Source organism: Camelina sativa, chromosome 17, assembly GCF_030686135.1.
Source record: "Camelina sativa cultivar CO46 ecotype springtype chromosome 17, ASM3068613v1".
NCBI lineage: Eukaryota > Viridiplantae > Streptophyta > Magnoliopsida > Brassicales > Brassicaceae > Camelina > Camelina sativa.
The window spans coordinates 19465901-19479892 of record NC_141896.1 but is presented as its reverse complement, the minus strand read 5'-3'; the positions used below and the strand labels follow the sequence as shown (position 1 = coordinate 19479892).

The window sequence follows — 13992 nt, the reverse complement described above, 5'->3', positions numbered from 1 at the left end:
TCTTTCATTCACTCAGCATCCACATGGTCATGTCTTTTCAACAGAAGTTTTAATCTACAAGTTGGTTAGTAGATAGAATTGGTTACCAATTTTGGGGCCCCTTATGATCACATACAACAAAGACAGCAGCATGAGTTCATCCTGATTTGTTTGCTCGAATACATCAAAACTCAATAGGTTCTCTTAGTAATGCAACAAGCCTATTGGATTCTACATCAACCATAACTTGCATTCAACTAGTTTCTACAACACAAAGTCTCTTTTGATATCCAATCTAAATAGTCTTATCACAAGAAAAAGATGATGAACACAAAGAAACTAATCAAGATGGCCAGGAAGCCATGATCCGACTTGATTTATAACAATAGTACTTAAAAGAAAAGAGCATAAACGCCCAGATAAAAGCACAAAATGTCATGCTCACTGCTTTCACCAAACTCCAATGAATCATCTTTACCGTCTTCCACTTGTCCCTTCTCTGTCTGAATCCGAATCTAACTATTCTGTATCCCCGAATGGAGCATGAAACGGCTTGAGCAGTTCTAAATCGTTAACATGAAGATCCTCAACGTGGTTAACAAAGGTGCGAACGCTACAAGGATTCTTAAACCCTTCACCAAAACCTTGGACTTCAACTCGTTGGAGGATGTTTCTCTCGGGATTGAAGTAGAAAACATAAAACGGTTGGCCAGATGTATACTTGCGCATGGAAAAAACTATCTCACCAGAAGCGGTGACTCCAGCAATGGAAACGTGACGACGGAAGAAGATGTTATCAGTACTCCAAGTGTAGTTGTATTTGGACCAATCCTGTTTCGCTACATCCTCAAGAACCCAAACATGCAACTCATTATTGGCATCAGCGACGAGATTCTTTTCCAAATACTTGTCGATCGATATCAAACTGATAAGTAGCAGCCTCATAAAAGTCGAAATCATCCACGCAGTAAATCATAGCTAACTTGCCCTTAAAGTTGATCAATCGACAAAACCTTTCAACGTGAATGAAGCTGAACTTTTCAGAATAACAAGCGTCTGTAACTCAGAATAACACCCACCGTGATGATTTACAGACGCTTGTTATTCTGAGAAATCTCAGCAATTTCTTAGGGTTAGCCGCTAAAGTCTCTCCAAGACGCACCCTTTTACTCACGAGCTTCGTTTATATACCGAACCGAATTACAAGTAAATAGGTCGGTTAGGTTTCACTAAACCGTACTACAATTGAACCAATAATAGACTTTACCCATCTCTTGATCAACTGCAGCTTCTTTTCCAATTGGACAAAGAAATTATGGAGCTGGTCTTTTATTTTTTGGGTTATAGTCGTCTATTGTTACATGACTTGCTTAATCATGACATCTTTATAAAGACCAATGCACAGTCGATGAAGCTCTTTCTCAAAAGAGCTCGAGATATTGTGTATATTTGCTTAATATGAAAAATTGACAAATTTCTTGGAAATTAGAGACATAAAAGACTGATATATATTTACATTTAAAACTTTTAACATCTTTTACAACCAAGCAACTACAGAAAATTTTAAAGATTGAACAAGTTCTTCGTAGTAATCAGACCATCCACAAGAGAAGCCACTTCCACACCAAGAGAAGCAAGAAGGCACACCTGCATTAAGTAAACAATAAAACAAAAGAAGATAACGAATAACATAAGAAAGAATTGGAAAACCAAAACAAAACCGAAGACTGATAAGAATAGATGTAAACAGGTATTAAAGTAACAGGTAGCTTATGGTAAAATAGAAGCTAACAGTGTCGCAAAGCCTGAAATTCACTTTTTGCCTAAGAAAAACGAAATGTCCAAACACAATTTAATCAACTTTGGACATCAGATACCATAGGCAAATCTCATCACACAAAACAACACAAAAGGATTAAAACTGCAAACTGCAAACTGCAAACTGCAATCTCAGTCGAAAGATGGTGATCTAGTGATTCTGATAATCATTGTATAATCATTCAATTTGGACATGATTTCATCATTGATTGCATATTATCAAAAGGATCTCAAAACAAAAAAAACAAACGAAAACACAAGAAGAAAGAGAGAAGAGGTCAGATGGTAGTGCATGTCTAATGAATCAACACTGTATTTCTGATTTGCAGACGTATGGTAATTATATCCTCATTCCTCCTTTTGAATAAAAATCAAAACTTTTGTTATCAAATTCACCAAATTGAAAACATAAAAAAACAAAGACTTTTAGGATCAGAAAATATGGCAAATCATTCACTCCGCCGAAGCAGATCAGACTGGGTGTCACAAAACATTAATGCCATTTCATCATATCCATCAAAAAAAGCTTTAAAACACGATTAAAAAGTAAGTATTGAGAATCAGACAAAAATAGTCAATCACCACGTTACATTCCATCGCAATGGATGCAAATTAAGACTGGGGCGACAATTTCATATCATCACTTTCCCTCAAAGATTGCATAAAAAAAACAAACGAAGATAAAACTAATCTAAGCAGAGACTATGTAAACATATAGACACACAAACAACACCTAATTCACTAACCAACCACAGCAACTAGATCATCCTATGAATAAAAAAACAAAACTTTCTACGGCCGCCGATGATTTTTTGGTTGAAGAAACAAGAGTTAGGGTTTTCGCTTTATATAGAACCAGAAGTCTACTTAGGTTTTTAGGGTTTCTCTTTTCAAGCACCGCTTGAAAATATGGGTATCCTCGGCCCATGTTTAACTTCCTTTTACGATACAATAGGCCTAATAGGAGGCCCATAATTCGATCGTCTCCCTCACTCTGTTCCAAACACACTCCCCAGAGAGAAACAACAACAACAACACGTTAAAGATTCGAAGTGATCGATCGTTTACTGGGGTTAAGCTACTTAGCTTCTAGAACAATTCGACCAGTTTCTCGTCTTCTTCATCGCCAAAAGAACACTAGTCTCTTCCTGCGCACCGTCGTCTCAAAACCAGAGCTTCAATCTCCGGAAACCACCGCTGCTGTATCTCAGCCTGAGCCGACTCCGATTCTTCCTCCTAGGAATCCTGTGGGTGGGGGCACGTGTACATTTCTCAAATCCTGATGAGGCGATCGAGTTGTTCGTTGATGGCTTCCCGGTTAAAGTACCTAAAGGTTTCACGGTTCTTCAGGCGTGTGAGGTCGCCGGAGTTGACATAATGATAACCCGAGGTTTTGTTACCATTCGCGCTTGTCTATTGCTGGAAACTGTCGGATGTGTCTACTTGTTGAGGTTGAGAAGTCTCCTAAACCTGTGGCGTCGTGTGCCATGCCTGCACTTCCCGGTTAGTTCAATAAAGTTTTCATTTTTATGTAATTTGGATTCGAAATGCTGAGGGATTGGTGTGATCATTGATTATTAGGAGAACATGGGACTTAATGTTTTTAGTTATATGCTCTTTGACGATTCAATGGTTACAGCTTACAAGTAATTGTAGTTTAAAGCTGCATTTCTATTTGGCTTTTAGTATAAGGAGGATGATGATGATGATGATGGCGATAATGAACTAATGATTATGGTGACTTGATTTTAATGTTTCCCTGGATGTTGTTGTTTTTAGCATCTTAGTGCTCATATTGACCTCAGCTGTTGATATTGTAACGTACTAGTAAAGATGCGAGTTCTTGAACTTTAGGATATCCTTATGATAAGCCTTACAGTTTCTCTTCAGCGTTTAGTATATACTTTGTCTCTGAGAAGATAAATTGGAAGAATATATATGGGATTTAATGAAGAATAATACTCCTTGCATCAAATATGAGCTATTTGTGTTGGTTATAATATTAGATTTGTCAGAGACTTTGTAACAGGGATGAAGATTAAGACTGACACACCAATAGCAAAAGAAGGCGAGTGAGGGAGTGATGGAATTTCTGTTGATGAACCATCCTTTGGATTGCCGAATATGTGACCACGGAGGAGAATGTGATCTTCAGGATCAGTCTATGGCTTTTGGATCTGACAGAGGTCGTTTCTATCTGTCGTTGATAAAAATATTGGTCCTCTTGTGAAGACTGTTATGACGCGGTGTATCCAATGTACAAGGTTACTTTAAAATAGTTAGCTTTACTTGTAACTCTAGCTTAGTGAAGTTCTGGTTTGGACATTTCGATTAATTAAGTTGTGTTATTCAGGTGTATACGATTTGCCACAGAAGTTGCTGGAGTTCAGGATCTTGGCATTCTTGTCGTGGAAGTGGAGAAGAAATTGGAACGTATGTTGAGAAACTTATGACCAGTGAACTATCTGCAAAATGTCAATAGACATCTGTCCTGTTGGAGCTCTGACGTCAAAGCCCTTTGCTTTCAAAGCCAGAAACTGGGAGTTGAAAGGAACAGAGAGTCAGAGACCGTTGATGTCACTGATGCTGTTGGGTCCAACATCCGTGTTGATAGTAGAGGACCTGAGGTGATCCGTATACTTCCACGCCTTAGTGAGGTATGCCAATTACTGGGTCATTGTCATGAAAAAAGGTAGTTTGTTGGGAACCACGTTGAACTGTTAGAACAAGGATGTAGATCTGAATAATACTCTGAATATTACTCTGTAAATGTATCGGTATACAAAGAGAAGCTTAGAGCATCATATTCTCCTTCGCTATCTCTCTTAAGTTCTCACGCAGGAGAAAGTTATACACCACATACATGAAATGTTTATGAATGAGAGGAAGAAGACTTTATACTCTCTAACTGTAAACAATTAGTTGCAGATATTTATTCCTTTTGTCTTCCTTATCCAACTTCTCAACTCTCCTCGCACGTGCCAGTCTCATGTGGCTTCTTCTTACGCACGTACACACGATGGAGCTTATCAATACCCCCCCTGCAACACCAAGCTTGTCCTCAAGCTTTAAGTCGGGAAACTCCTGCTGCAGCGCCCGCACAGGTTCCCACGAGTTCTCATGTTCCGGAAGACCCTGCCACGAAACCAACGCCTCCCACACCCCCTGATCGTTATAACGAGTCTCCAAGACAGCTGCAGGTGCCAAAACCAACTCACCAGCATCCGAAAATGAGTCCGGAAGCGGCAACACCTGGTGATGCACACCCAACACCTGTTTCAACTGAGAAACGTGAAAAACAGGGTGGATCTTCGACTCCGCCGTCAACTGCAACTTATACGCAGACTTTCCAAAACGTGCCAGCACCCGAAAAGGACCAAAGTATGTAGCAGACAGCTTCTGACAAATTCTCTTCACCACCGAATGTTGTCGATAAGGTCGCAACTTCAAATGCACCCACGAGTCAACAGCAAACTCAACATCCCGCCTGTGTTTATCCGCGTTATTCTTCATAAGTTGCTGAGCATGCACAAGATGACCCTTAATATCCTCCAACATTCGGTCACGTTCCTGCAACATTTTCTCCAGTTCGCAATTCTGAGTAGAAAGAGGTTCATAATGCAACAGGGCAGGAGGATCACGGCCATATAAAACCTTGAAAGGAGTAGCCTTCAACGCCGTATGATAGGACGTATTGTACCATAGCTCCGCCCAAGATAAAAACTTGTACCAAGTGCGAGGATGGGCAGACGCAAAGCAACGTAAGTAAGACTCCATACACCTGTTAAGAACCTCCGTCTGACCATCCGTCTGCGGATGAAACGCAGTACTATACTTCAACTTCGTACCAGCAAGCTTAAAACTTTCCTTCCAAAAATGACTCAAAAAGATCCGGTCACGGTCCGAAACGATAGAAGCAGGAAATCCATGTAAACGCACAATCTCCGCAACGAACTTTTGAGCCACATCAGAAGCAGAGAAGGGATGTTTCAGGGCAATGAAGTGGCCATACTTACTCAAGCGATCCACCACGACCAGTATCGCATTGAACCCCTGAGACGCTGGTAAGCCTTCGACAAAATCCATATTCACATCGGACCACACGGCCTGCGGAATAGGCAAGGGTTGCAACAACCCCGCAGGAGACAAAGTAGAACTTTTGTGAGTCTGACAAATGGCACACTCCGAGACATACTTCCTCACCATCCGAAGCATCCTAGGCCAGTAGAAAGATAATTGTATCCGCTTCACCGTCTTTAACACGCCGGAATGACCCCCAAATTGACTGTTATGAAACACGTCGAGGATCAAAGGAATAAACTTCGAGGTAGGAGGAATCACCAACTTAGTCTTAAACCAAAGCTTACCATCCTTCACTTCAAAACCACGCGAAGCCATCTTCAGAGAGTCAAACTCGCGACTACGACGCTGGATTTCTACATCTTCCTCAATCTCCTTAAAAATGTCTTGCATCTGAATTACGGAAGGAACGGTGATAGCAAACAAGTCCATTGCGGACACCGAACCCGTAGAATGCAGAATGCGAGATAACCCGTCAGCAGCTTTATTATCAACCCCCGCCTTATAAACAATTTCGAAATCATAAGGTAACAGCTTAGTCAACCACCGTTGATAATCCATTGTAACCTCACGTTGCTCTAGTAAAAACTTGAGACTCTTTTGATCCGTGTGCACTGTAAAACGACGCCCCATCAGGTAATGTTTCCACTTCTGAACCGCGAGAACGATAGCCATCAATTCACGTTCATATACGGGCTTAAGTTGTTCACGAGGTGTCAAACCAACACTGAAAAAAGCAATCGGGCGCCTGTCTTGCATAAGCACAGCACCAAGTCCATACCCAGAGGCATCAGCCTCCACCACAAACGTCTTAGCAAAGTTCGGTAAAGCCAAAACCGGGGCTGAAGACATAGCCTCCTTCAAAGCTTCAAATGCGAGCTGTGCCTTCGCACTCCACTCAAACATATCTTTACGCAACAACTCCGTTAATGGACGAGCAATCACGCCATAACCTCGAACAAAACGTCGGTAGTAACCCGTCAGTCCCAAAAACCCTCGTAATTCCTTGACAGAACCCGGAGTAGGCCATTTCATCATAGCCGCGGTCTTAGAAGGATCTGTAGACACGCCAGAAGCTGAGATAAGATGACCCAAGTAATCAACGCGGGACTGAGCAAAAGAACATTTCTTCCGGTTAGCAAACAACTGATGTTCCACAAAAATCTTCAAAACTACCGACAGATGCTCCACATGTTCCTCCAGCGAGGCACTGTAAATCAGTATATCATCAAAAAACACGAGAATGAACTTTCGCAGGTAAGGACGGAAAAGCTCATTCATCAAAGCCTGGAAGGTGGCCGGAGCATTAGTAAGGCCAAATGGCATAACTAAAAACTCGTAATGCCCATCATGAGTACGGAAAGCAGTCTTTTCTACATCACTCTCCTTCATTCTGATCTGATGATAACCTGCTCTCAAATCCAGCTTGGAAAAAATGATAGCACCATCCAGTTCATCTAACAATTGATCAATCATTGGTATAGGAAACTTATCTCGAATAGTAGCTTGGTTAAGAGCACGGTAGTCAACACAAAATCTCCAACTCGCATCTTTTTTCTTTACCAACAGCACAGGACTCGAAAACGGGCTCCTACTTGGTCGTATCGTCCCTGCCTGCAACATTTCTCGAACCAACCTCTTCATAATCTCCTTTTGAGCATGGGGATATCGATAAGGTCTGACACTGACCGCAGTCACACCCGCAACTAGATTAATGGCATGCTCTCTGCCACGTAAGGGAGGCAACCCCGTAGGTTCCACAAAAACAGAGTCAAACTGTTGTAACACCTCATCAACAACCCGTGGAAGAGCCAACGTCTGATCAGAATTCACCTCATGAGCATGAAATTGACCAAAAGCAGCATCCTCAAGAAAAGGAGAAGGTCCTTGGAGAGCACAGCCAGCCAACTGTAACTCAGTATCCCCCACCAAGTTAACCAGCTGATTGTTGTAAGTAAACGAATACTCGTGAGTTGCCCAATTCACGTTACAATTGCCCAAGGTCCGCAACCAATAAATCCCCAAGATTACATCAACCTGTCCAAGCTCCAGAATAATGAAATCAGAAGGAAACGACCAGCCTTGAATGTAAAAAGAAAGGTTTCGACACACACCAACCCCCTGAACCATCACCCCTGTACCCAGCTTAATGTTAAGATTTGCACCCGCCTGAGTCTGAATCTGCAATCGCTCCACCATCCTCGGAGTGATGAAGTTGTGTGTTGCTCCACTATCAATCATCATCAATACTTCTCCGTGATTGATAATGCCCCTCATCTTAGTAGTCGATGGAGAAGACAGCCCCATAAATGAACTGTAAGACAGTTCCATCAATTGCCCTGCAGCCACCACTTCCGTTTGCTCCTCCGCAGAACAATGATCCTGCAATACCTCCACCAAGTAATCATCAAGCACCGTAAGGATCTGCAGTTCCTTGTTCGGACACTCGTGTCCCCTAGACCATTTCCCTTGACACTTAAAGCATATTCCCCGTCGTCGCATATCATCCAAGTCAGCATTGGAGTGGTGCTTCTGAGGTCGCTGAATTGCATTAGGCCCGGGCCTCTCAGTAACCTTGCTAGGCTCAGAAACAACTGGTCTCCCTTTCCAAGTCACCACGGACCTGGATTGCTGCACACGCGTGGACTGATTTCCTTCTCCTGTACCGACGACAGGCTGCATTACTTTGCGTAAGTGGCTAGACTCCATGGAAAGTGCTACTGCAATGACTTCAGGAAGACTCTGCGGTTGCATCATGTAAACTAGTTCTTGCATTTCCGGAGTCAGACCATTGAGGAAAATACCTTCAAGCTTATGATCATCAAGGCCTCGAACTTGTGCAGAAAGATCCTCAAACGTACGCACATACTCTGCGATCGACCCAGTTTGGCGAATGCAAAACAAGCTTTGACTCGGTCCTTTCACTCGCAGATTCCCAAATCGCAACAACAACCGATCCTTGAACTGATACCAGCTAACAAACGGAGCACGGTTAATTTCCCAGTTAAACCAGCCCAGTGCGTCTCCAGCCAAATGCACCGACACCAAATCGAGTTTCTCCGGATCTGAAAAACCACCAATACGAAAGTATCTCTCCGAAAGAGACAACCAACTATATATATTTTCACCAGAAAACACAGGCAAATCCGAGTTCTTAAGCAATTCGTCCCTAGAACTAGGTCCCGTATCGCGACGTTGCCCAGCTAAAGGAGTCGATAATACCTTCTGACGGCAATTGACCGATGGATCTGCCGACTGCGGCTCCGATGAATCACAATCCACATCGCGCGGTGACTGATTTGCCAACAGCAACTTCATCGACTGTTGCAAATCGGCGATCGCACCTTTCACATACTCCCGATCCGATGAAATCTCCTTCTGAATCGAGTGCACACTCCGAAAAAGCTCCTCGACTTGCTTCTCTTCGTATTCCTGAGAAGTCTCGGAGATGATCGGCGACAGCTTTGGATCGTAACCCATACCGAATGAGCTTGCGATTTCTACTCGATCAAACGTCACGACGCACCAATTTGTTAGAACAAGGATGTAGATCTGAATAATACTCTGAATATTACTCTGTAAATGTATCGGTATACAAAGAGAAGCTTAGAGCATCATATTCTCCTTCGCTATCTCTCTTAAGTTCTCACGCAGGAGAAAGTTATACACCACATACATGAAATGTTTATGAATGAGAGGAAGAAGACTTTATACTCTCTAACTGTAAACAATTAGTTGCAGATATTTATTCCTTTTGTCTTCCTTATCCAACTTCTCAACTCTCCTCGCACGTGCCAGTCTCACGTGGCTTCTTCTTACGCACGTACACACGATGGAGCTTATCATGAACCTGTGATTGTCCTTTTGCTAGGATATAAATGAAGAATGCATTTCTGACAAAACTCGATTCAGCTATGATGGCCTGAAAAGACAAAGGCTGAGCGACCCTATGGTTCGATATGCTGATGGACGATTCAAAGCAGTGAGTTGGCGTGATGCTTTGGCTGTTGTGGGTGATATCATTCATCAAGTGAAGCCAAATGAGATTGTTGGAATTGCAGGTCAACTATCTGATGCAGAATCCGTGATGGTATTGAAGGACTTTATGGACAGAATGGGTTCAGACAACGTCTGGTGTGAAGGGTACAGCTGTTGGCGTTGATGCTGATCTTACAGATATCTTATGAACACTAGCATTGCTGGACTTGAGAGTGCAGATCTCTTTCTTCTTATTGGTACCCAGGTCATTTTCTTACTCCTATCTCTTTCTAGGGTTACTAGTTCTGCATTAGACAGACGTAATATGCTTTGGAACAGTGACTATAAGTCTAAAACTAGATTGTTGTGTTTGAGATTTAACAATCTTGATATGAATCAATGCTACATATTTTTGGCTTTTAGCGGTAACATTTACCTGATTCTTTTCTAAAATTACCAGCCTAGGGTTGAAGCTGCCATGGTGAACGCTAGAATCCGCAAGACAGTCCGTGCATCAAATGCTAAGGTTGCATACATTGGCCCACTTTCAGATTTCAACTATGACTGCAAACATCTGGGGACTGGTCCCGATACTCTCAAGGAAATTGCTGAGGGAAGTCACCCGTTCTGCTCGGCTCTCAAGAATGCCAAAAACCCTGCAATCATTGTAGGTGCCGGGCTCTTCAATAGAACCGATAAAGATGCAATTCTCTCTGTTGTTGAATCAATTGCACAAGCCAACAATGTCATCCGACCAGACTGGAATGGTCTCAACTTTCTCCTTCTCTACGCTGCACAAGCAGCTGCCCTTGATCTTGGCCTCATTCAACAATCTCCTAAAGCCCTCGAGTCTGCTAAATTCGTCTACCTAATGGGATCAGACGATGTAGATGTTGACAAGATCCCAAAAGACGCATTTGTAGTCTACCAAGGACACCATGGAGACAAAGCGGTTTACCGTGCAAACGTGATTCTCCCTGCAACGGCCTTCACCGAGAAAGAAGGAACTTATGAGAACACAGAAGGATATACCCAACATGCTGTTCCCGCTGTTCCAACAGTAGGCGATGCAAGAGATGACTGGAAGATTGTAAGAGCTTTATCCGAGGTATCGGGTGTTAAGCTTCCATACAACTCGATCGAAGGTGTCAGAGAAAGAATCAAGACGGTCGCACCAAACCTGGTCCAAACAGACGAGCGAGAGCCAGCTGCTTTTGGGCCTTCCTTGAAGCCCGAGTCCAAGGAGACAATAGACACAACACCTTTCAAACCCGTGGTAGATAATTTTGACATGACAAACTCAATCACGAGAGCCTCAAAGATCATGGCTCGGTGCAGTGCTTTGCTCCTCAAGAAGTGAGCGTTGTTTCAAAATTTTGTCTTCATTGCTCTCACTCTCCCAAAATAAAGGTATGGATTCAAAGTTTGCTCGTCTCTTTTTTACTGATCCCCTAGTTACAGCTAAGCTGTGTATCACTGGATGTCGCTTGTGGCATTGTGTGTTGTGTGTTGTTCTTACTAGGAAGTTTTTCAATTGTTCATGTGTACACACAATTGATTCTCTAGATATCTGTAATATAATAAGTTTGCAAAAGAACAAAAGAGTGATATGGATTTTGATCAATTGCTTCTACTTTGTCCTCTTTTGTTTTTGTTTTGGGGGGGGTCCAAACAACAACAATACTGAAACGTGAAACCAACTTACGATATAAAGTAATGAATTAAGTACATATGTATGATTGTAATATAGTTTGCGTATTCATTTTAGAACCCTAAGAAAAAGGGAAACATGAGGGGGTAATAAGAATGAATTTGTATTCTATGACGCAAAGCAAACGAAGGTCTTTTAACTTTACACTCGGACGTCCTTCAGACAGCGACTCTGTTTTTTACCAAACCCCTCTCTCGACATCAAACCAAAATATTGTAGTTCTCCATTTGTAATTTTGTACATAATGAATTGAGCTAATTTTCTAGTAGTACAAATATTTCAATAGAATTGGTTCAAGTAACCCTTTTAACCAAGGAAACAAAAGAAAAAAGTACAAGTTAACTTTGCTAAAAACCGAAACGAACCCAAACTATTTTAGTACACAATCTACAAGTGACGTCCGTACGCAACTGTCATCTATGGCTATGGGATTTTTTTAAGCCAATGCCCTAATAATCTTTTCAAGAAATCAAATAATATCTAAATTCCAAAAATGTAATTATATATCCGGAGAAAAAGTACAAATATTCCAAGTTTTATATGCCTTTTATTTACGTCACACCTAAACTTTACTTGTATATTTTTTTCAAATTTTTTTTTTTTTTTCAACCACATAAAAGAGCAATACTAAAGACCATGTCAAATTTGGACTTTCATAATATTATGAACTGAGCTCGATATAATTTATAACAGGATTGAATCAGTCACTGCAGTTTACAATATTTTTTCCTTGGTTCTACAATAATAACAAATCTTACCACTTAACGTATAAGCAGAATATTCATTTTTTATATCATTTCTTCTATACTGGATTATATTTCAAACACTAGTTTGGATTATTCAAAAGTTACTGGTTTATCTTATAAAAGATTCATGGTAGTAGCATTATGGCATATGCTTCAAGATTATCCTGACGTGTCTTCGCAATATCCTCTTTTTTTAAATAAAAAACATCACCCAAGCCGTAAAGCAATAAGACTAGAAAAATTGTGGATCAGATTAATTAAAAAAAAAACGAAGTCTATGATGTTAATCCAAGTGAGCCTATGATGTTAACCTCTTCATTTTTCTTTTTGGATTCTGTACTATACTATAAAGTATGTATAGCTCTAACGTGAAGAAATAAAACTAGCAATAAAGAATAAAAATAAAATAATTTAACGGGTCCAGTCAGCATGATGACTATAGTTTATCTAAACTTCTTAGCAAATTACCTATTGTTTAATTTCTGTAATAAACTATAGTCATCATGCTGACTCGGTCCTATTCATTGAATTTCACTAATTATCTATTAATCTTCTTTTAACATGTTTTACATTCATTAAACGACGCTTCGAATCCGTGAATATTATTAAGCAATTCATCTTACATAGCAAGTAGTTCTTATCATCACGTATATTTCAACGTCCATAGAAAATTATTAATTATAGGTCCGGAAGTATAAATGGATATAATTGGAGGGGAATACACAAGGCTGCATTATTTTCTTCATTCTGTGGACGATGACTTGACATCTCAATTGTTATGGGACTCTCTATATAAATAGAAAACCTTATCTATATTTATCCATGGCACTTTTTTACTAAAAGATATTTTTTCGACTTTTCCGACCTCCCCGCGTATAATTTTGTCACGTATGTTACGTTCGATACTATAGAATAAAAAGATTTGAATCATTGATCTGAGATAAGGGGAAAATAATAAACTAATACTATATAGTATGTTTGAAATAAATATTCATCTAACCAACTAACGTATCAGAAAGATGTAGCATTTCTTGGTCAAATATAAGTCTATTTGATGATTGGGTATGGCGTAAGATCAATGCCAATTGATTCTATCGACTAGTACTTGTTGTTTTATCGTATGTATTTATGTAGGACGTTACACTAAACCATATAGTATTATACTAGGGGTTAATATGTGAGACGTTGACAATGTGTGCCTCACCATCCGCGCGAGTCGACAACATGTATTGGTATTTTACTTATGATAATTAATACTACTCAGTCAAATTAAGCAAAACATATTGGGTCCGTTTCTATCCAACTTGATAAAAATAATAATGTTTAAGATAATGTAAGAAGAAGCTACGAATAATTTATGGGGGTACTATGATGATTTAAAAACTTTCTAAAGCCATCAGTTATATATTTTCCAAATTTAAGTTGTTAACGATTAAGATATACATAAACTTTTGTTCGTTCAAAACAAAAGGCACACAGATTTCATTTAACTTTTAATTCACATTTTTCTAATCTTATGGATCAACTCTTGTCGAAAAATATCATGTAAAACTGAAATATATATATATATATATATATATGGAAATGCGAACATAGATTACAATTGAAAACGAATCTAAAATATTTAGTTGGTATATCCATCCATAATCCCATTTACATTATATAGATTAGTAGTAAATG

The 13992-nt window shown here is 40.2% G+C and overlaps 1 protein-coding gene, 4 non-coding genes and 1 pseudogene across 6 annotated transcripts; 1 reads left to right on the top strand and 5 right to left on the bottom strand.

Moving 5' to 3' along the window:
* Positions 1-498: 498 nt before the first annotated feature.
* Positions 499-924, bottom strand: LOC147924031 (putative F-box protein At2g02890). Its single transcript, XM_087496597.1, has one exon. It carries the CDS (start codon positions 922-924, stop codon positions 499-501), a length of 426 nt encoding a protein of 141 aa, XP_087352723.1.
* Positions 925-1387: 463 nt separating this feature from the next.
* Positions 1388-11479, top strand: LOC104759499 (NADH dehydrogenase [ubiquinone] iron-sulfur protein 1, mitochondrial-like; annotated as a pseudogene). Its single transcript, XR_015587485.1, has 6 exons — positions 1388-1422; positions 2843-3300; positions 3827-4061; positions 4151-4454; positions 9749-10120; positions 10316-11479. The product of XR_015587485.1 is annotated as an NADH dehydrogenase [ubiquinone] iron-sulfur protein 1, mitochondrial-like (transcript).
* Positions 1923-2011, bottom strand: LOC147924030 (small nucleolar RNA Z196/R39/R59 family). The gene has a single exon (XR_015587992.1). It is a non-coding gene; the product is annotated as a small nucleolar RNA Z196/R39/R59 family (small nucleolar RNA).
* Positions 2070-2156, bottom strand: LOC147924029 (small nucleolar RNA Z195/SNORD33/SNORD32 family). The gene has a single exon (XR_015587986.1). It is a non-coding gene; the product is annotated as a small nucleolar RNA Z195/SNORD33/SNORD32 family (small nucleolar RNA).
* LOC147924028 (small nucleolar RNA snoR4a) lies at positions 2227-2312 on the bottom strand. The gene has a single exon (XR_015588015.1). It is a non-coding gene; the product is annotated as a small nucleolar RNA snoR4a (small nucleolar RNA).
* LOC147924027 (small nucleolar RNA U31b) lies at positions 2355-2445 on the bottom strand. The gene has a single exon (XR_015588006.1). It is a non-coding gene; the product is annotated as a small nucleolar RNA U31b (small nucleolar RNA).
* Positions 11480-13992: the final 2513 nt, after the last annotated feature.